The sequence below is a fragment of the Conger conger genome, chromosome 14, assembly GCF_963514075.1.
Source record: "Conger conger chromosome 14, fConCon1.1, whole genome shotgun sequence".
Classification (NCBI taxonomy): domain Eukaryota; kingdom Metazoa; phylum Chordata; class Actinopteri; order Anguilliformes; family Congridae; genus Conger; species Conger conger.
This window is the reverse complement of record NC_083773.1, coordinates 34,994,174-35,015,008: the sequence shown is the minus strand read 5'-3', so window position 1 is coordinate 35,015,008 and position 20,835 is coordinate 34,994,174. Positions and strand designations below refer to the sequence as shown.

General features: G+C 43.7%; 1 protein-coding gene across 3 annotated transcripts; it reads left to right on the top strand.

Annotated features, from left to right (window-relative positions):
* The first annotated feature begins 6,385 nt into the window (after positions 1-6,385).
* Positions 6,386-20,413, top strand: rbm39a (RNA binding motif protein 39a). Of its 3 annotated transcripts, XM_061219045.1 has the most exons (18): positions 6,386-6,732; positions 7,927-7,989; positions 8,174-8,237; positions 9,631-9,680; positions 10,118-10,309; positions 11,630-11,695; positions 11,803-11,856; positions 12,438-12,555; positions 13,580-13,732; positions 14,166-14,303; positions 14,606-14,671; positions 14,758-14,962; positions 15,892-15,978; positions 17,595-17,627; positions 18,032-18,164; positions 18,423-18,528; positions 19,190-19,268; positions 19,581-20,413. In XM_061219045.1, exons 3-18 carry the CDS (start codon positions 8,205-8,207, stop codon positions 19,679-19,681), a joined length of 1,614 nt encoding a protein of 537 aa, XP_061075029.1. In that variant the 5' UTR covers positions 6,386-6,732; positions 7,927-7,989; positions 8,174-8,204; the 3' UTR covers positions 19,682-20,413. The 3 variants fall into 3 exon arrangements, with proteins under 3 accessions (XP_061075029.1, XP_061075028.1, XP_061075030.1); XM_061219044.1 differs by lacking the exon at positions 8,174-8,237; XM_061219046.1 differs by lacking the exons at positions 8,174-8,237; positions 17,595-17,627 and having other exon boundaries at positions 6,387-6,732.
* Positions 20,414-20,835: the final 422 nt, after the last annotated feature.

Below are 20,835 nucleotides of genomic sequence, written 5' to 3'. Positions count from 1 at the left end.
TGACTGGGACCTGCACAGTTGGTGGTTCGATCCCTGGTGTAGCCACAATCCGCACAGCACTGCAATAGAACTTTAACATATCAGGCAAATCTAAAGTTTTCAGAGCCTTTCTGACAGGCAAGGAGGTCTTGTAAACATCCCGCAGAATGATCCAGGCTTTTATTTGTCACCTCTATGAACAGAACCAGATCCATAGGTCCTGGTCCAAAAGAGTCCACTTCCTGGTGGCCAGATGACCCTCGCTGTAGCTGAAATGTGATGTTCTCATCAAGATGTTTGACTCCTGCAGTAATTGTTTTGAAAATGCCAACAGTGCATGTCGTTCTCTCTGCTGTAATTCTTGCTGTTTGCCTCACATTCAAGGACACATTTACACAGAGCACACAGTACTCAATATCCACAGTATGTTTGCACAGAGCACATATCCTGCGGTCTTAACTGTTAGGGTGACCATATATTGGATTTCAAAAAAATAGGTTCAGCATTATGAAACTAGGTTATTTGTTTGTTTATGTACAGTTTATTGAATGAACAAGACCTAACCAGACATCTTTAGGAATTTAGAAATCCTCTCTGGATGTTTTTTTTTGGTCAGAGAAATGTCAGAGAAAAAGCCAATGAACCTCCGCCATCAGCATGGTAACTAAAACTGAGAATTGACAATTACACTGGTCTAAACTACAGTTCACTGGGAAATTACTTTCTGGTTCCAAAACCCCCAGAAAATAATTCCCCTTGTTCTGAGCCATATGAGGTCACATGTCTTTACTGAAAACAGACGCCAACATTTCCCCTCTCCCTCAGAAGCAGAACACTGACAGCCTACTCCACACAGCCTTGAACACAACACTCGACCTGCTCTCAACACAAGCTGGATGGAGCCTGAATGCTGTCTTTCCATCTATCCCTTATAATTATGGCCTTGCGTTAAATATAGTTCCCAGATTCACAGGGTCCTGTTTATCACCATAATGATACAGGCAGTGCTTGCAGTGATAGTGACTAGAGCAAAGGTAGGAGCTGCTTGCTTTACAGTGGGGGAAAGTGTTTCTTGTTGGACAGTTTGAATAACGGCCTTTGTGCACAGCGCTGTATAGGAAAATGAGCTGGAGTTTGTCCTTGCGGTGCATTGTGGGACATGAACACGGCAACCATGCCTTATGAGGACAGAGAGTAACATGCAGTGGTTTTCTGCATCGCATCACAGCGACACTCATGCCCTCTGGTGAAGTGTGCCTTTCTCACTAACTCTATCTGACCACAAATCACCTGACAGCACCACTGAAAATGTGTCGTTCATCCAGCTCTCCTTACAGTGTATTATTACCCTTACACCTTTAAACAAGTCACACTGAATTCTACTTACATAAATCCTATGTGGAGAACTCCTTTATGGAAATGGAGTATGCTACAATATAGGATAAATATGTTGACATATTTTATATGAATATGTTTCACAGTTGTGTACTACATTGAAATATCTGAAAGCAATATTAATTTATGTACTTGGCCATACATGGTGAAGTGTTATTTTAAAATACTCTCAGTATAATATATTTCCGTACATTTGTTCTCCTACATGTCTTACATTGAGTATTCTATTGGATCCCGTCATGGTCAGATGAGGACATGTATGCTGCATTATGTTGCATCCATGGTGTTAGTGAGGTCGAATATCAAAAGTCATGTGGGAGTAGGCAATATTAAAGACCCTGTGCAATATCTTTTTTATTAAGCAACACATATACATTTATTCTTATATACATTTATAACAGAATGAAATGTACTTTTATAATATAATGTCTGTCAATTCTAGATTGGAAAGAATATTTACTTATTTATTTATGTGTGTGAGGCATTCTCATAATTACTTCTGCCAAACCCCCAGCCCCAAATAAATTTTTTTATAATCACAGGAAGTCACACAGAATGCAAAGAGTATGTTTCCCATAAAACTCAATTGCTACAGTCACAGCTCAGTAATGGATTGAACCCCATCTCTGACCTTTTGGCCCAGAGATGGGACGTCCCCAGTGGTCTTCTGCATGTGGCCTGCTGTTTCACTCCTCCCCCTGACATTTCACTTAACTGGATCCCATTCAAAATCTGAAAGACACAAGCACAGGGGGCTTCCATTACCCATTATGTGTATGACACGAGAGTGTGTGTGTGTGTGTGTGTGTGTGTACAACACGTGTGTGTGCGTGTGTGTGTATTACACGAGCTTGTGTGTGTGTGTACAACACGTGTGTGTGTGTATGACACGTGTGTGTGTGTGTGTACAACATGTGTATGTGTGTGTGTGTGTGTATGACACGTGAGTGTGTGTGTGTACAACATGTGTGTGTGCATGACACGTGTGTGTGTGTGTGCGACATGGTAAATGGCAGGCATTTATATAGCGCCTTTATCCAAAGGGCTGTACAATTGATGCTTCTCCATTCACCCATTCATACACACACTCACACACCGACGGCGATTTGCTGCCATGCAAGGCCCCGACCAGCTCGTCAGGAGCATTTGGGGGTTAGGTGTCTTGCTCAGGGACACTTCGACACAGCCCAAGCGGGAGATCGAACCGGCAACCCTCCGACTGCCAGACCACTGCTCTTACTGCCTGAGCCATGTCGCCCCCATGTGTGTGTGTGTATGACACAAGCGTGTGTGTATGTGTACAACACGTGTGTGTGTGTGTGTGTGTGACGTGTGTGTGTATGACACGCGTTTGCATGTGTGTGTGTGTGTACAACGTGTGTGTATGACACAAGCGTGTGTGTGTTTGAGCAACACATGTGTGTGTGTGTGTGACGTGTATGTGTGTATGACATGTGTGTTGGTGTGTACGAAATGTGTATGTATGACACGTGTGTGTGTGTGTGTGTGTGTGTATGTATTTCACTTAACTGGATCCCCTTCTAAATCTGAAAGACACAAGCACAGGGGGCTTCCATTACGCATCATGTGTACCAAAGAATTTCCTTTAATTGAAAACAAAATTTCCATTGCTGAACGAACAGAGGGCTCCGGGCTGTGGCTTCTCTCCAAAACGCTGCATCTGGGAGGGCCGAAGAAATGTGTTTTTTTTTTTTCCTGTTGTTTGGTGACACACTAATGTGTCAAATGTTTTTCTCTCAGTTCTGCTGACGTCTCAGATGAAATGAGGTACAGGAAGAGTGGATTACATAAACTTGGCTAAAGAAGCGCGTGTAAGATTTCCCAGACTCAGTCTCAGACCTTTTGAATAGTACCTTGGCAGCTCTTCGGCGAAGATACTTATGAAAAAAAGTACTTTTATTATGGTATTTCATAAACATGCAGGCCCTTCTGTACTGCTGAACAAGAAAGCTGTTGTAAACAAATGAAATTTGGCAGAACGTGTCACTCACATTTGAATCATTTGGCTTATGATTAAAATAATTAACGTCAAATATCTCATTGTAGATTACAGTAAGTGAGACTGCACGTTACAGTTTCTGTTGATATATGTTGGTCCTTGAAACTGACATTACAATACATTGGCATTGATCTTGGCTTTCTGTCTTCTGAAAATAATAAAATAATCATTTTTAAGAGGTTTTACGAAACAGCACAACTGAAAAATATAATTATGTTTCGGTTGTTTTTAATATTTATGCTTCAATTGTTTAACGATAGCATATCGGCAGGATACCAACTGAGCTGTTAATGGAGATCATCCAGATACAGATATGAGCCATTTTTCATTTCATGTGCCTGCCTTCAACATACGTTATCACTGTTTCTAATTCCAGAACAATAGTTATTGATATCTATGAGACACCCCGATTATCACTGGGGACTTTCCCAAGAGTCGTAACAGGTTTTGAGGTACCATAGAACTCAAAGTCTGCAAGCCACTGTTCTTCCCCAGTCCAGAAATCAGGGTATTTTTTTTTGTCAAATCAGGGTAGCTGTGGTATCTAGTAAGATCACTGTGTGTGTGTTGTGTGTGTGTGTGTGTGTGAAGAGTGGTTATCTGTTAAACTTACTACTGAGGACGTAAAGTCTGTCTGAGATGTCAATCACATATTCATATATATTATACCATTATTATAACCCCCCCCCCAAGAAAACAAAATATTCACTTTACTTTCTTGAGTGTACTTAAAAGTTTGTTTTGTTTTTTTAAGTTCCCTCTGTTGTCTCCCTTTCACATTGTGGAGTCCTTTAAACAGTAGGCTGAAGGCTTGAAGCGGCACTTGAGACTGAAGACCCTCTTATTACCCAAAGACTAGAAACTTACCATGTATAATATTACTCACCCAACTCCAGACATAGTCTGCAGGAAAACAAGTGGGTTTGAAATGAGCAATGTATTATAGATCATTGTTTTGGACAATACTAAGAAACCAGTGGTTTAAATGACCCACAACATCCTTTCTGACAGGGTGTGTTTGAAATATGTCCTCGGTGAGTGTTATGTAACATTTGGTTGTGTTTTGGAGGGTGAAGGGAATCCAGTGCCAGAGCTGGGCTGCTGTTGTGCGCCGCTCAGACAGAAACCTGGCAGGGGGCTTCTGAGAGCACGCAGAGAGCAGGGGCTCATTGCCTCAGAAGCCTTGGGACTGCCAAAGTACCGGTCTTTACCCACTGTGTGTGTGTGTGTGTGCATGTGTGCACGTGTGTGTGTATGTATGACATGTGTATGTGTGTACAATGTGTGTGTGTATGACACCTGTGTGTGTATGACACGTGTGTGTATGTGTATGACACATGTGTGTGCGTGTATGTGTGTGTGTATGACGTGTGTGTGTACGACGTGTATATATGACATGATATGTGTGTGCATATATGTGTGACGTGTATGTGTGTGTGTACGACATGTGAGTGTGTATGTGTGTGTAGGACACGTGTGTGTGCGTGTGTACGACATGTGTGTGTGTGCGACATGTATCTGTGTGTGTGAGTGTGTCTGCACATTTATTTGTTTATGTGATTTATATGTGTGGGTATTTACTTTTTTATTGGATTTCATGCATGTGTGTGTGTTTACATGTTTGTGTGATTTCTATGCATGTGTACATTAGTATTTACTTGTTTATGTGATTTGTATCGCTGAATTCTATTCATGTGTGATGCACAATGCTGGACAGTGTGCAAATGTATACAAATAGAGGGCCCCCTAGTGGACAAACTGTTGAACACCTACATTGACAAGATCACCTTGCAAGACAAGTGCAGTGATTATATTATTTTTGTGAATTTGCTTCCTACAGATGAAGTTGTAAATATAGGTTAGCACCCGGCAAGTACATTTTCCTGTTTCCACAGCTGATTCTCAGCCAAACAAGATATATATATATATATATATATATATATATATATATATATATATATATATATATATATATATATATATTAGGGTGACTCTATAACAGACAACTAGAAAATGTCACCAATTTGCTATATTGCAGTTGCATTGAAAAATGGGAGGAAAAACTAACAGAAGCACAAATTACATTCCATCACATTTAAATTCTGCCCATTGTAGACTATTGGAATTTGCATTATTATTTTAGATTTTTTTAAAGACATCTTGTCAAACTACAAGTTTTTATCAATGCTATACTTAAATTCACAGATGTGTGACATAGTTAAGTAGGTCTTTGTCATGAGTTGTTTGATCAACAATTTTATAAAACTGGAGCAACTACATCAGCCATAATATGAATCTGATGCCTAGCTGAGACTCTAATGTGATTAATGGAATCACTGTTTATCTATGGTTGTTATCATGGCTTGACCAATTAGATTGCCTACAAGACCAGATGCAGCTCATTGTCATTCTTGCATCACTGTACTGATTGGCCAACCAAATTTTTTTGCTGTTATAACAAGTCAAAATGAAACGTATGTTAAACATATTTTGGCACTGTTGACTTTCCATAGGCGTAGCCAGGAGAGCTGTTCATACAAACTGGAAACAGCTTCCGCTTACCGGTTCCATAGATTCCTATGGAGCTGCTCAATGGCGCATGACGCCAGTTCAGGGAGGCTGCCATGTTTGACTACGGGGCTTTTTTGCATCAAAGCATGCGCACTAGGGCTTTTTTCGCAACATAGCATGCGCACTAGGTACCTAAACGTGAAGGGACAAATACGAATTTAAAAAATGATATGTGGCTCAGAAAAAAATCGGTCCCTGGATAGTAATGACATGTGAAGTTGTTAAAATTACTGTAAAATAGTGTTCTTTCGCCGGGGTAAATTCGTTTTCAATGGACTTTAATTCGGAAATAAGTTATTTGGCAGCAGAGGCTCAATAAACTGCAATACTTCCGCTTGCCACTGGAGTTTGCGGGCTTCTGTGGGAATGTCAATCCCAAGGTCCCTTGGGCTCGAGATGATGCCCCTACGCAAGCGGCCAGGAGACCCCTAGCTTGTACACAAGCGCCATTTTGGTTGAACGCAGGGACTAAAGTGGTAACAAGCATTTCGTTTGTGGAACAGAACTTCGCGACAACCAATTATTCATTTAAACCATTGGATGTGTTGTCGTATAGTTGTATTAAACGCGGTACTTCGTGAACGTCGTTTTATTAAAAAATAATTTTAGGCACAGATACCTAGCTAGCTAAGTCATTTCAGTTTGTGAAACGGAAGAAAGAAGAAAACAGTCGGAGGTCAAGAAAGGCCTAGTGAACGGCCTACGTCGAGACGAAATTATTGAGAAGACATTGATATAAAAACAGCAAGCTACATTTGGATAGTGAGGTATGTCTACGGTATTCTAATGCAACATATTCAGAGCTAATGATAACAAAGTCGCCGTGTACTAAGTTACTAGCTAGCTAGCTAGCTAGCTAACATTACCTATCGTGGTCAGCCTGACGGACTACTCTCCATTTATCGAATGTTATTTAGCTAACGTTACGTTACCCACACTGTTTTCAAGATTTCAGAAAGTAGCCAGCTACTGTTAGCTACGTTAAGTTAGCTAGCTATCGAATAAGATGCTATCATCGGCTAACGTTTGCTGGCTAGATATGCTAGCTAGCTAAACGATGACCAGCTTAGAGTTAGATGGCTAGTTTACGTTAACTTTTAATTTGTTATTTTTAAGGGGTGATTTTAGATGACACTAGGCTAGTGAGTTATTTAGCTAGTTAGCTAACGTTAGACATGCTATTTAGAAAACGTACGTTGGCTTGGTCAAATTAAGTAACTAGGTAATCTTAACGCTTTCCAAACTGGGCTTTGTTGCAACTAACAGTAGTCTAATTTAGCTCATAAATAATAACTAGCTATCTAATTGAGTAATTCGCCTGAAGATCACGATTGGCTACTTTAATGATTAACGTTAGCTAGACTAGCTTGTTATTTACAGCTTGGCGTTGGCTGGCTAACAGTTGATTAAATCCCGGCCTAACATAAGGCCAGGCCCAGAAACGTAGCAGCTAACGTGTTTGGCGAATTTACCTAGCTAATTAAATGCAAACAATGCGGGCCTAAGAACACCCGGGCGGTCGGTTTACCTTAGGTTAACGTCAGACAACGAGTTCCATGTGAATTAGTTGGCGAGCCCGTTAAGGAAAGGTATTCTGAGCTCTAAGTCCATGGCCCGAATTATCAGAACAGCATATTAGTAACTTACGTTCACGTGTCGTAGGCCTGGAAATACCAGGGATGTTGAACCATGCCATTTAAGTAATTGTGAATGTGGCCAATTTTATCCCTGTTGTAAGATCCAGCTATGCCAGTTGACCAGCTGTAAAATTGAGCTGGTCTAGCTGGGTATGAACTGGTCAACCAGCTAGTGCTGGTAGCGTGTCTGAACTCGTACGAGCTGGTCAACCATTACTCAGCCGTCTCTTGTTTGTAATGGTCAGTTATTAAATTGAAGTACATTGAGGTCATTATGTAATGTCTTACTTCACATAAACGCCGTGCTGTTTATTTTCTTTCCAGCGAAACCGCATAATGGCCGACGACTTTGATATAGAAGCAATGCTTGAGGCGCCTTTCAGAAAGGTGAGTGTTTCAGGGGAAATGGCGGGTGGTTTCAGGGCACAACACATGAATCTGATGGTCTTTTGCCACCTCGTCCCCAGACCCCTGTACTTATGGAAAACTGATTTAAATGTTTTTTTTGTGATGTGTTGCAGGAGTTTCAATTCAGAATTATGAATAAACGCCCGTCTATCTCTTTTTGTAGACTCCCCTAACGATATCTCACCTCTACTCCCATGAATTCCAGTGTGAACTGTCAAAACAGAAAGGTAGTAATTGCGCAATGTATTGATGTACTGTGGTCCCCTAGGTTATAAAATAACCTCCTCTTTGAACATCCAGGCACCTGTTTGGTAGCAACAGGATAACTGCAGTGGATGACAACCACAAAAAAGACAAACCATGGAGGCAGTAACCAAAATTTCCATAGAGATGGTAGTGATGCCACTGTGGTTTCTACTTCCTGTCTAGTGGCTAGAGGCTAGAACTTTATTGAAATCTACGAAAGTAGTGTTGCAAGAGATCCGTTAGGTATGGAGATAGCTGCACTTAGTACAGCTACGTCTATCTGCATGCCTTCCTGCTTTCATTTTGTAACCATTAAATGTGCTGAATTGTCTTGTGTAGATTATTTTGTTTCATGATGCTGTGTATTTCTTAAAGCAGTGACAGCACTTACTGGCCGTAAGTGGTGATTTGGTCCTGTTGCCGTATACGCCAGTCACCAACGGCCAGGTCTAAGGTTAAAAGCATGAATGCTGTCTCTTGACCCTTGACATGACAATGTGATGGTTTAAAGTAGTTTTGCATCCCAGGTAATCCTGTAACATTTGCATGCTTTGACACCAGTTTTTTTATTTTTCTTTTCTTATTTTATTTTATTTTTTTACACTTCCACACAATTCAAATGTACTTGAAATACCTTTTCATATTTGGAGATACCATTCATGGTTTTCAATGCATTTTAATGTCAGTCCTCTCAGCCATGGGAGTACTTTCCCCCCTGTTAAATACAAATGGCAAACTCGGGGCATCTCCACGCAGCTGGCTGCGATCTAGGGACTTTGTTGAGGTTAAACTGGTGGATTTTATTTTATTTTTTTAATTAACTTTCTTGAATTTCTTGGGAGCCGACATTACTAAGCAGTGTGAATCCCTGTTTGCTTCAGGGCGAGATGTGTGACAGAGGTGGCATCGAACTCTTACAGTCCACGAACGAAAATGGGTGAAGATCACTGGAATGGCATCCACCACAGGAACTCGATTAGCAGATGGCTGCTAGCATGGCCACATTGATCTTAGGCAAAGATAGCCTTGGTACTGATGAGGATGGGGTTGCTGAGCAAATATTCACTGAAACAAAATGGCTTTTGTTCTGTAGCGTGCTAAATCTTTAACATTTTAAAAACCACTTCTAGACCATGAGCATTGGATGAGTTTAACTGTGATTACGAATGTATTAGAAGAGGACAAAGGTGAAGTGAGAGCCAAAGTGGTTTAAAAGGACCCCATTGTAGAAGTTTTGTCTAAAATGTAAAGCTTTTGTATGAATACATTTTAAATGATTGCATTTGTATTCTCTCTTCCCACCCCCCCTTTACCCTGACGACTTGAAATGTTACCTCTTCGTCCTCATGATGTTCTTCTATCGACCCTGCTTAGGATGAGCTCAGGTCCAGTAGTGCCAACGGCCATGAAGAGCGTAGTAAGAAGTAAGTACCCTCCCCACAGCAGGGCTACCCAAGAGGAGCCCTGTGTGTCTACTGCTTCCAACTAATCTCATCACCATACACCTTTTAAAATCTGCTTTAATATGCTTCCACAGTTGTCTCTTTGGTTTTTTTTAACCAGGTGTCGACACTTAAGCACTTAATCCTGTAGTGTCCTTCCTGCAGTCTACCAGTCAATCTAGAGAATTAGAGCTCTTGAGAATTTGGCTCCGCATTACTGCATTAGAGCGGAACTGACTCATTCGATTAGCTACCCGCAATACCTGGGGGCTCCCGTGGACCAAGTTTGGACAGTCCCGACGGTCAACACGGGTCATTATGCCGATTGTAAAATCACGGTCCACGCGGCCTCCTAGATCTTGCTCTTGGCACTGGTGTTGTGTGTTGACTGACCTGTGTGTGGTGCCCGGCTCTGTAAGGAAAAAGAAGAGTAAAAGTCGTAGCAGGAGCCGCGACAAGCGCAGGAGCCGCAGTCGGGACCGCAAGAAGAGCCGGGACAGGAAGAGGAGCAAGAGCCGCGAGAGGAAGAGGAGCCGCAGCAAGGAGCGCCGCCGCTCCCGCTCCCGCAGCCGCGAGCGCGGAGGCCGATACCGAGTCCGCAAGAGCCCGTTGTACGTACCGCTCTCCCCCTCTCTCTAGATCTGCTCTGCCCTTCCTCTGCTCAATCACTACCTCCATATCTCCTGTCTGTGCTCCCTCACTGCCTCTAGATCTAAACTTCCTCTAGATCTCCTGCCTGCACTTCCTCTAAATATCCTGTCTGCTCATTCACTACCTCTAGATCTCCTCTCTGTGCTCTCGCACTTCTTCTCTAGATCTCCTGTCTGTGCTTCCTCTAGATCTCCTGTCTGTGCTTCCTCTAGATCTCCTGTCTGTGCTTCCTCTAAATATCCTGTCTGCTCAATCACTACCTCCATATCTCCTCTCTGTGCTGCCTCACTGCCTCTAGCCCTGCTGTCTGTGCTCCCTCACTGCCTCTGCTGTCTGTGCTCCCTCACTGCCTCTGCTGTCTGTGCTCCCTCACTGCCTCTGCTGTCTGTGCTCCCTCACTGCCTGTAGCTCTCCTGTCTGTGCTCCCTCACTGCCTGTAGCTCTCCTGTCTGTGCTCCCTCACTGCCTCTGCTGTCTGTGCTCCCTCACTGCCTGTAGCTCTCCTGTCTGTGCTCCCTCACTGCCTGTAGCTCTCCTGTCTGTGCTCCCTCACTGCCTGTAGCTCTCCTGTCTGTGCTCCCTCACTGCCTCTAGCCCTGCTGTCTGTGCTCCCTCACTGCCTCTAGCCCTGCTGTCTGTGCTCCCTCTCTGCCTCTAGCCCTGCTGTCTGTGCTCCCTCACTGCCTGTAGCTCTCCTGTCTGTGCTCCCTCACTGCCTCTAGCCCTGCTGTCTGTGCTCCCTCTCTGCCTCTAGCCCTGCTGTCTGTGCTCCCTCACTGCCTGTAGCCCTGCTGTCTGTGCTCCCTCTCTGCCTCTAGCTCTACACTTCCTCTAGGTCTCCAGCACCAGCACTAGAGTTTCTGACTTTGTGCTCAAACGAGTTTCGAGCTGCATTCTTTGTGCGTTTCAGCGCACCCTCTAGATCTCGTCCTCTGTGTTCAACCAGGCGTCTCGTCTGCCGCTTACGTGTTCTAAGAAGCATGAACCTGTGCGGATAGTGTGATTAATTTGTCCATCTTTCACAATGTTTTAAAGGATTAAGTGTATTCAGACAAAATGGACAAACCCAAGTCATTGGCCAAGATGAGAGCATGGAGATTAGTTCTGTGTAAATGGGAGGAAAAATTACTTTGCTGAGCCACGGCCAGTGAGAAATGTGTTAATATGAGGTATTACCGAACAGCTGCACAACCCTGGAGAGCAGTTTGCGGTCAATTCGCCGTTACCTTGGCCCGTAGTGGTCGTAGATACTGAGATATCAACCTTGTTTTCAATCACAGTGCTGGGCCGAAATTTAACGGTGGCCCCAGGGGGAAGATTGGCCCACCACCAGCCATCAAACTAAGGTTTTTATTCTACACTTTCCCGTCTTTTGTGTGGGTAGTTTGCCTGTTCAGTGTTTGGTTCTCCGCTGCTCTGTAAGTGTTTTTCTAACGTTGAATTTTCCTTCCAGCCGGAGACGGTCTAGAAGTCGCAGCCCGTTCAAGAAAGACAAGAGCCCCGTCAGGTAACAAACTATTATTTTAATGTCCTATACAGGGGGAGGAATAAACATTCGAATGTTATTTGCATTTTAAAAGACTGATGCAACACAATTTGTGATTGCTGACTGTTTGGCTTCACTTTTTGAAGAGAAATTTGACATGTGAGTATACAGGGGTGTGGTTTTAAGTCAGTGAAACCAAGGCATTCAATGGAATGCAAATGCATGTCAAAATGAAAGCCCATCCCTGCATACCAAGAAAAGTTTGCGCTCCTTCATATTGTGTTTATGAACGAAAACTGCACCTCTAGAGCGCTTGTCTTTGTGCTCCAGCAGGCAACACCGCTGACGTGTTAAAATAAAAATAATGATATAAAATAATAAAATAAAGTACTTTTCTTAATTTCCGGTTCTTTAGCCCAGTTAAAGTTACCATTAAGCCTCATCCAGACTTCACCGGAATTCCGTTTCACGTGTTCATAGCACCTGTGGAAGTCCCACCGAACCAAATGGTTTGCACAGTGTGAGAAGGCAGCGGTTTATTTGTAAAAGCCTTGTGTGTGGCCTTGGGTGTGTGGCTGATGTGCGTGTGGCTCTGACTGCAGGGAGCCCATCGACAACCTGACCCCAGAGGAGAGGGACGCTCGCACCGTCTTCTGCATGCAGCTGGCTGCTCGCATCCGGCCCCGCGACCTGGAGGAGTTCTTCTCCGCCGTGGGAAAGGTTGGCCCCCTCCGCCTCCTCTCTTTGCCGCGTTACACGGTCCTCCCGCACTCTGACTGCTTTTGTGTTAACGTTGTTGGGCAAATTATTGGGTTCAACCCACTCCTCAACCTACTGGAATCGGAGTGGGTTTTATCTGTTGGGAGTATGCCTGCTCACAGTGTGGGCATCATGCGCCAGTGATGTTATTTGCAAATGTTACAGTTGCAATTTGAGTTTTCAACAAAGTCTTCTTATTGACATTTTCACAGTTGTTGTGGGCACTTCTTTTTGCGTTCAGGGAATTGTAGCTTTCTCCCGTGAAGTCTTGAGTGTCGGGCCCACACAGGCTCAACCAGCTCGATTAAAATGGAATAATTGAAATGTTCAGGAAAGCCGGATTCAATAGAACAAAATTGCGCACTTTTATAGCCAAGTATGCATAGGAAATTATTAGACCTTGAAATTAAATTACATGAACTGCAGTTGTAGAGGAAGAGATTAAAAAAATCACTTGTTTTAGTAAAAAAAATTTAAGACTATGGTCTTTCTTTGTAAACGACAGAGTACTGCACTCTCCGAGGGGCGTTGACTGTTCTTGGTATCTAGGAGTGTGGTTTCCATCATCACTGGTTTGCATAAACTTGTTTTCAGACACACCCCTGGATACCAGGAACAGTCACCTTGGCCTGTCACAAAGGGAGATTTCGAGCCTCCTGTGGGCTCATTCTCTCCTGCTTGTCCTTGAGACTCAAGTTTTTTTTTTTTTCCCCTTTTCGATCCATCATACATGTGGTCGCTCATAGCACATGAGTGGAAACAAAGTCAAGAGTAACAAAATAAGCTGTTTATGCACCTTTCGCTAAAAGCAGAAGTTGGGGACAAGGACGGGAGTTGAATGTTTCCTACAATCAATGTCTTCATGATGTTTAATGTTTTGAAAAGTAGTTCTGGGTGTAAATCTATTAGTGTTTTTATAGGCTTTGGGTGCTTTGAAAAACACTGAATTGAAGAATGTTAAACTCCTCTATTTCGTTCCCCCCAGGTGAGAGACGTGAGAATGATCTCGGACAGAAACTCCCGGAGGTCGAAGGGCATCGCGTACATCGAGTTTGTGGAGGCCACCTCCGTGCCCCTGGCCATCGGCCTCACGGGCCAGAGGCTCCTGGGGGTGCCGATCATCGTCCAGGCCTCGCAGGTGAGCGCCCGTTCCGCCCCGCTCTTCCACTCCGTCTGCTGCGTGTCCCACGTGTCCCTGTGAGAGGGTGGGTTTCACTCACCTGCGTGTCCCACGTGTCCCTGTGAGAGGGTGGGTTTCACTCACCTGCGTGTCCCTGTGAGAGGGTGGGTTTCACTCACCTGCGTGTCCCACGTGTCCCTGTGAGAGGGTGGGTTTCACTCACCTGCGTGTCCCACGTGTCCCTGTGAGAGGGTGGGTTTCACTCACCTGCGTGTCCCTGTGAGAGGGTGGGTTTCACTCACCTGCGTGTCCCACGTGTCCCTGTGAGAGGGTGGGTTTCACTCACCTGCGTGTCCCACGTGTCCCTGTGAGAGGGTGGGTTTCACTCACCTGCGTGTCCCTGTGAGAGGGTGGGTTTCACTCACCTGCGCGGTCCCGGTGTGTCCCACAGGCTGAGAAGAACAGGGCCGCCGCCATGGCCAACAACCTGCAGAAGGGCAGCGCGGGGCCCATGCGGCTGTACGTGGGCTCCCTGCACTTCAACATCACCGAGGACATGCTGCGGGGCATCTTCGAGCCCTTCGGCCGGGTAAGGGCTCCCCCCGCGTAACGCTCCTGCTTTCTGCTTTTCAGACCCCGTGCACATAAGTGTGCAATACTTGACATTAATCACCACATTAATCTATTGAGAATATGTCCATTGATTCTTACACGTTACATTTTATGATGGGCCTAGTGTCCACTGGAATGTACAAAGGAAATTATTAAAGTTTTTTTTGATTTAATCATTTGTTCCAGCGATGGGGAAAAATACAACTGCATTTTCCCTATTCCTGGAGCATAATTCAGGTCTGAAGGGGTAAATGGAGTTTTCTGATTTATTTTATTCAGATTGAAAGCATTCAGCTGATGATGGACAGCGAGACGGGCAGGTCCAAAGGATACGGTTTCATCACGGTAAGTTACCGCCGAGCATAGCCTTTGCGTCTTGCTTTGTGTAAAGCTGAAGCTCCCTGGAGCTGACGTTGCATTCCCCGTTGCAGTTCGCGGACGCCGAATGCGCCAAGAAGGCCCTGGAGCAGCTGAACGGGTTCGAGCTGGCCGGCCGGCCCATGAAGGTGGGGCACGTGACGGAGCGCACCGACGCCTCCACCGCCAGCTCCTTCCTGGACAGCGACGAGCTGGAGCGCACCGGCATCGACCTGGGCACCACCGGCCGCCTGCAGCTCATGGCCCGGCTCGCTGAGGGTGAGGGGCGTGCGTGTGTGTGTGTGTGTGTGTGTGTGTGTGTGCGTGTGTGTGTGTGTGTGTGTGTGTGTGTCTGTGTCTGTGTCTGTGTCTGTGTGTGTCTGTGTGTGTGTGTCTGTGTCTGTGTGTGTGTCTGTGTGTGTGTCTGTGTCTGTATCTGTGTGACTGGCTGACTGTGACTGTGACTGTGACTGAGTGTGAGTGACTGGCTGACTGTGAGTGTGAGTGACTGGCTGACTGTGTGAAAGCTTAGTAAAAGGAGGCTTGATTGGGGGGATTTGATTGAGGCTTTTAAATTCATTAAAGGGATTAACAAAGTGAACTACAGGCGATTATTCAGTGTGAGTTTGGTTAGCAGAGTGAGGGCGCAAATGGAAATCTTTGACCGCATGTTCAGTACAGCTTCGACTCCACAAGCAGCTGGAGTAATGTTAGCCATAACCTTTCTTTGGCAGGGTAGTGTAAATTGCCATTGTGGACCAGGAGCCGGCGTAAACCTTTTCTTGAACATTAGAGGTCAAGTTAATTTGCCTTGTCAATGACGTGGGTGGTTACCTGTGTAAAGCCTGCTTTGTAAGGTTTTACAGGCTTCTGTGCCTGCTTCACGACTCTGAACAGATCTGAATTTACTAAACATGCCAATTGATGACAGATTGTTCAATTGGGGAAGTGGCCTAGCAATTTTACTTCAATTTTAATCCGACACCTGGCTTTGTTTGCCCAACTTCTGTTGTTTATCCCTGGTCACCAAGGCGCAAGCTGTTTAACAGGCCTTTTCTTGCGGTGTGACTGGCTGTTTTTTGTTGACTAAAGAAAACGGAGGCAAATGGGTTGAAAATTATGACCACAGAAAATTCCTGAAAAGGTTATCACGCCGAGTTAATGTTAAGGTCATTACATTGCCTGAGGTCTGGTGTGGTCTGTTGCAGGCACTGGCTTACAGATTCCCCCAGCTGCCCAGCAGGCCCTGCAGATGAGTGGATCCATACCCTTTGGAGCCATGGCAGCTGTAACAGGTGAGCTACTGGAGCCTGTTATCCATTACATGACTGTCGCCGTGGGTCACCGGAGAATGTCGCTCATTACTTAACTGCCTTTCCAATGCAGTCCATACCTCTTAATCCTCACATCATGACCGCTCTCATGTTTGGGCTCAGAATGACCCCAACAGTTCAAATAAGTGCAAAATTATTGTAGTAGAATTGCTTGTTGTCTCCAAAATTACTAGCCTTTTATTCATAAATATGAAAAGTATGTGACAAACATCTAATTTTGAGCAGAAGGTACAGTAAGTGAAAGTTAGGCATCTGTATGCCAAGTGCCACCCGAATCATCCACAAAGAAATCTGAGATTTCTTAGTATATACAGTTACAGAGGGTTAAATTAACCCCATACAGCAGTGTTGGTACAGGACTTCTGGACACATGTTTATTGCATGTTTACTGTTAATCCCACCAAATTAGGAGAAAAAAAAACAAATATATATACATTTATTAATTTAAAATGCAGCAGAAACGTGACTCAAATATGGAAATGACCAACCGTAAAATCCTACTTCCATTTAGCTAAGTTTAGGCTGTTTTGCCACCAGCAGTAGACTGGTGAAAGTCTGGGTGCGGGGATTTCCATGTGCTGGACATAATTGCAGGATGACGTGAATGTGACATGAATACTGCTATTCAAATATGTTGCATGTTTTTAGTTTGTGAAATAAAATTGGAATATTATTTGTTATTTCTATTTTCTTCCGCTATATTTGCCATTATACCAATGTAACCAATTTTGTTACTTGCAATGTAAGATCCATATACCTGAACTGATGCTTGGTTTTTTGGAGATATACTCAAGTGAACTGAGGATAGTCATAATTACCTCAAGGTTCAAGGAATTAAGCTGTATGGCTCATTCTTTTAATTTCAGTTGCCTTTTTTTATGTCAAGGGTACATACCAATATTCTGCCATTTACTTTGTAATTGCTGGAAAGCTTAAAGGTATGACTTTTGCATCTTGAAAAACTGACTTCAAATCAAAATCGGTCTCAAGAATAAACATCCAGATTTCCTCAACTTCAGTTCTATACACTGAAAACAACATAAGATATGGTGGGGGGAAACAAAAGCAAAGAAAGAAGCGGTCCCCCATCTTCACAGCAAAGGAAATGGAGATATTGTTAGACGAGGTGGCGCTGAATAAATCATTATTTTAGAACTACGGTGTCCCACAAAACTGATTTACGGAAATATAATTTAAAAGGTAATTAGGCTACATGTTCAGTAAAGTGCAAAAGTCTATCGTACAATTGTATTCTTTCATGAAAACACTCCCAGTGGTGGTCACTAGTGGAGTGAGCTGACAACATCGATAAGGTATAACTAAGAGTGGTCCAGACCAACCATACGAAAGTATAACTTTCAGAAGATATTTTTAGCTGAGAACGTTTCGGGCTTTAAGAAGGCTTCAGTCAACGCATCCTGGTCATTGCATTCCTGGTTTTTGTTTTTGGAGAGAAATGGAGAAAATTTAATCATCCATCCATCGTGCACTTCCATTCCATTCTCCTCAGCCCCAGCTACTTTCGATTCCACACAGGTGAAGTGCTCGTTGTAACAATCTTTCTCTTTAATCCGTAGATTTACAAGCCAGGTTGACTCAGCCCCCTGAAGGTGAATGTAGTTTGTGTCCTCAACGCATGTAGCACCAATCATTTTTTAAGACCTTTTTCTTTTTTTGAGATTCTTTTTTTTTTTTTTTTTTGTTCGTTCTAAACTTTTCTTTGCTGGTACTGCTGGTAATGACCCAGATTACTCGCTGGCTTTAGCATGAGATCTAGCCCATTATTTCTGTGAAATTTCCGGGTTGGTTTAATTTTGGCTTGTGTGCAAATCCCGATTCTGTGGTGCCAGACTATGAAGAGGAGTCTAGAGGGAATGAAGAGTGTGAGTCTCGTGCTGTGTGTGATGTATTTGCTGGCCTAATCGTGAGTGAAGTGTTTGTGCCTGTTAAGTGTGTGACCGAGTTACGGGTCCTGTTGCTCTGCATGCACTCTGACACTGCCATCCCTCCTCAGCTGCAGCCATGAACCCGGGAGCCTTGAACCTGAACCTCAACATGAACATGAACGTCAACACCCCTCTGAACCTACCAACGCAGCCCATCGCCACGCACTGCTTCCAGCTGTCAAATATGTTCAACCCTCAGTCGTAAGTGTGGAGGTCGAACGTGTACTGTCTGATATGATGAGATAAGGGCGCTCGTCTGATATGTTGCGTTGCCATTTTCAACGCTAGGTTGTGAGCGGGTAGTGTTTTGAAACTCGAGGCCCTGCCCCAGAGACATCGTGATGTTTAACACTAGAAAGAAGTAATAGTGTGTTTGAGTAACCTGCCAGAAGCAGCATGATCGCCTCGCCTTATTCTAGATGAAAGTAAGACTTTTTCTTCCCCCCCCCCCCCCCTCAGGGAAGATGGTCCTGGCTGGGATGTTGAAATTCAAGATGATGTCATAGAAGAATGCAACAAACATGGCGGAGTTGTGCACATATACGTCGACAAGAATTCTGCACAAGTAAGAACTTTGGACTGTCTAAATATTTGGATACTTGCTTGAATTTTAAATGCAGACGATATGAACGAATAACAAGCATTTTATTACCATAAAGTTACAAGTTACAGCAACTAGCGTTTATGTGAAAGTGATCATCCCTCTGTCTCCAGTGCAGAAGATGATCAGTTATCATATTACCGGTCATCTCTGACTTGGTTGCTGTAGAAATATGTACAGTCGCTTGCATTCTGAGGTAATTACAGAAAGTGCAGTCAGATGGCCGAGGTTTCCTGTGGTAATATTTTATTGACAGCTGAAGTTTACCCTACTGTAGGAAGTGCTTGGTGAAAAGCACCTACATGCCCTTATAAAAAATAAAAAAAATCAATAATCTGAATACTACCTTAGTAGAGAAAGCGAGTATTCAATTATCAAATTATTCACATCCCCAAACTCATTGAGTTTTTCTGTTAACCCTTTCAGTCAATATCTCGAGTGCCACTCTCAAGCTTATACTTTTTCAACCAATCAGTATGACTGCTGTACTATTGTTCTGAGCCTGTATTAAAACCCTACTATGTTCTCAACCGAAGCCAAACCCCTTTGGAGTTGGGCTTGGGTTAAGTGTAACGAGGGGCTCTGAATCAGTGCTGTTGATTTACGGTGGTGTTTGTGCTTTCAGGGAAACGTGTACGTGAAATGTCCGACCATTCCCGCCGCCATGGCAGCCGTGAATGCGCTGCACGGACGGTGGTTCGCAGGTACGAAGGCCGTTCAACACAACGCCCGTTTTTATCCGTCTAGTTCCGCGCTGCTCAGCTCCACGTCCTGCGGGCCGCACTGTCTGCAGGCATTTTCTCCTGTCTGCTACACCACCACAGAAATTATTTGGCCTGCTTGGTTCAGATAATAAGCTAATTGGTGAAATCAGGTGGTGTAGTGTGCGGTTGAAGCAAATGTGTGTAGATACTGCGACCTGCAGGACGTGGAGTTTTGAGTAGTGCTGGTCTGGTTCTAATGCTTCTGGATTTTCTGTGCCTTTTTAAACTGGAGGAACGTTTTTGTTTCCGCAGGGAAAATGATCACCGCTGCGTACGTTCCCCTCCCCACGTACCACAACCTGTTCCCCGACTCCGTGACGGCCACTCAGCTCCTAATGCCCACCCGCCGATGATTCAGCCAAGAGCCGCGTCGAGCGCGATGCGATTGAATGCCTACTGGTTTGGATTGTACATAATTGAAAGCTTTTTCTTTTTTTGAGACAGTTGGACACATACTGATTATCATCTCTCCGGTCCTGAGTAGCAAATTTTGGCACAATCTCCATTTATTTTATTCTTTTTATTTTTTTTTTTTTTTTATCTCCCGAGTCATCTGAAGAATAAATTCCCTTTCCCATGACCTGTAATTCTTGAGGTTTTTCTTTCAGGAAAAAAAAGTTTGATGTCAGAAGCCAGGCTTCATTAGTGTTACTGCATCTGTACATAAGTTACACTGTGCGTGAAGTCTACACATCATAGAGGGACGTGTTCTGTGCAGCTCGCCGGTCGATCTTACTCATTGGCCCTTTTAACATCTCTGTTCCTTTTTTTTGTACATACAGTTGGAATGTTTTTCACTGAGACAGTGTAGAATCGACTTGCCTTCAAACACCAAAAAAACAACAAAAAAAACGAAACTATTTTCAACCTTCTGAGGAGAGCGAACGTTGTAACTTTACTTGTCCATCTGCATAGTTGGTGTTTTCAGCTCTATGAGCTCTGAAATCTAATTGACCGATTTATTCATTTGTGTTGATTAGGAGACCACTCGGTATTTCTTAAGTATCTGTTTTGTAATCAAGATTTGATTTTGTAAAGAACTCTTGATTAAAATTAATTTCCAATAAAGTTATTGTCGTGGTCAATGTGGTTGTTAATTTATTCTCCTTTGTCTTTTTGTTCCTCATTTAAATAAGAAGATTCAAAATACTTTCTTTCTATAAAGGTTTCACCTTCCTATGTGAGAGTAAGCTATTGGAACTTAGCCACCAACCTATCCTTGGAGCTGTCTGGGATTGTGTGGACAGCTCCTCAGCACTTTGTGTGGGCCTGGAGCATTCCTAGAGGAATTGTGCAGCGCCAATCAAAAGTAGCTAAATTATTTGTACCTTTGTGAATTTAGACGCACATTTCCAAAAGGTGATTTGTGTTGTGTTTCTATTTAAGGATTGTATTTTATTTCCCTATAATGCAACATTTCCATAAAGAAAAATAATTCATAAATGTGTACATGCAAACCTTGCTGTTCTCTAAACCAGCTCAGTAAAGGGCAAAGTTGTCTGATTCT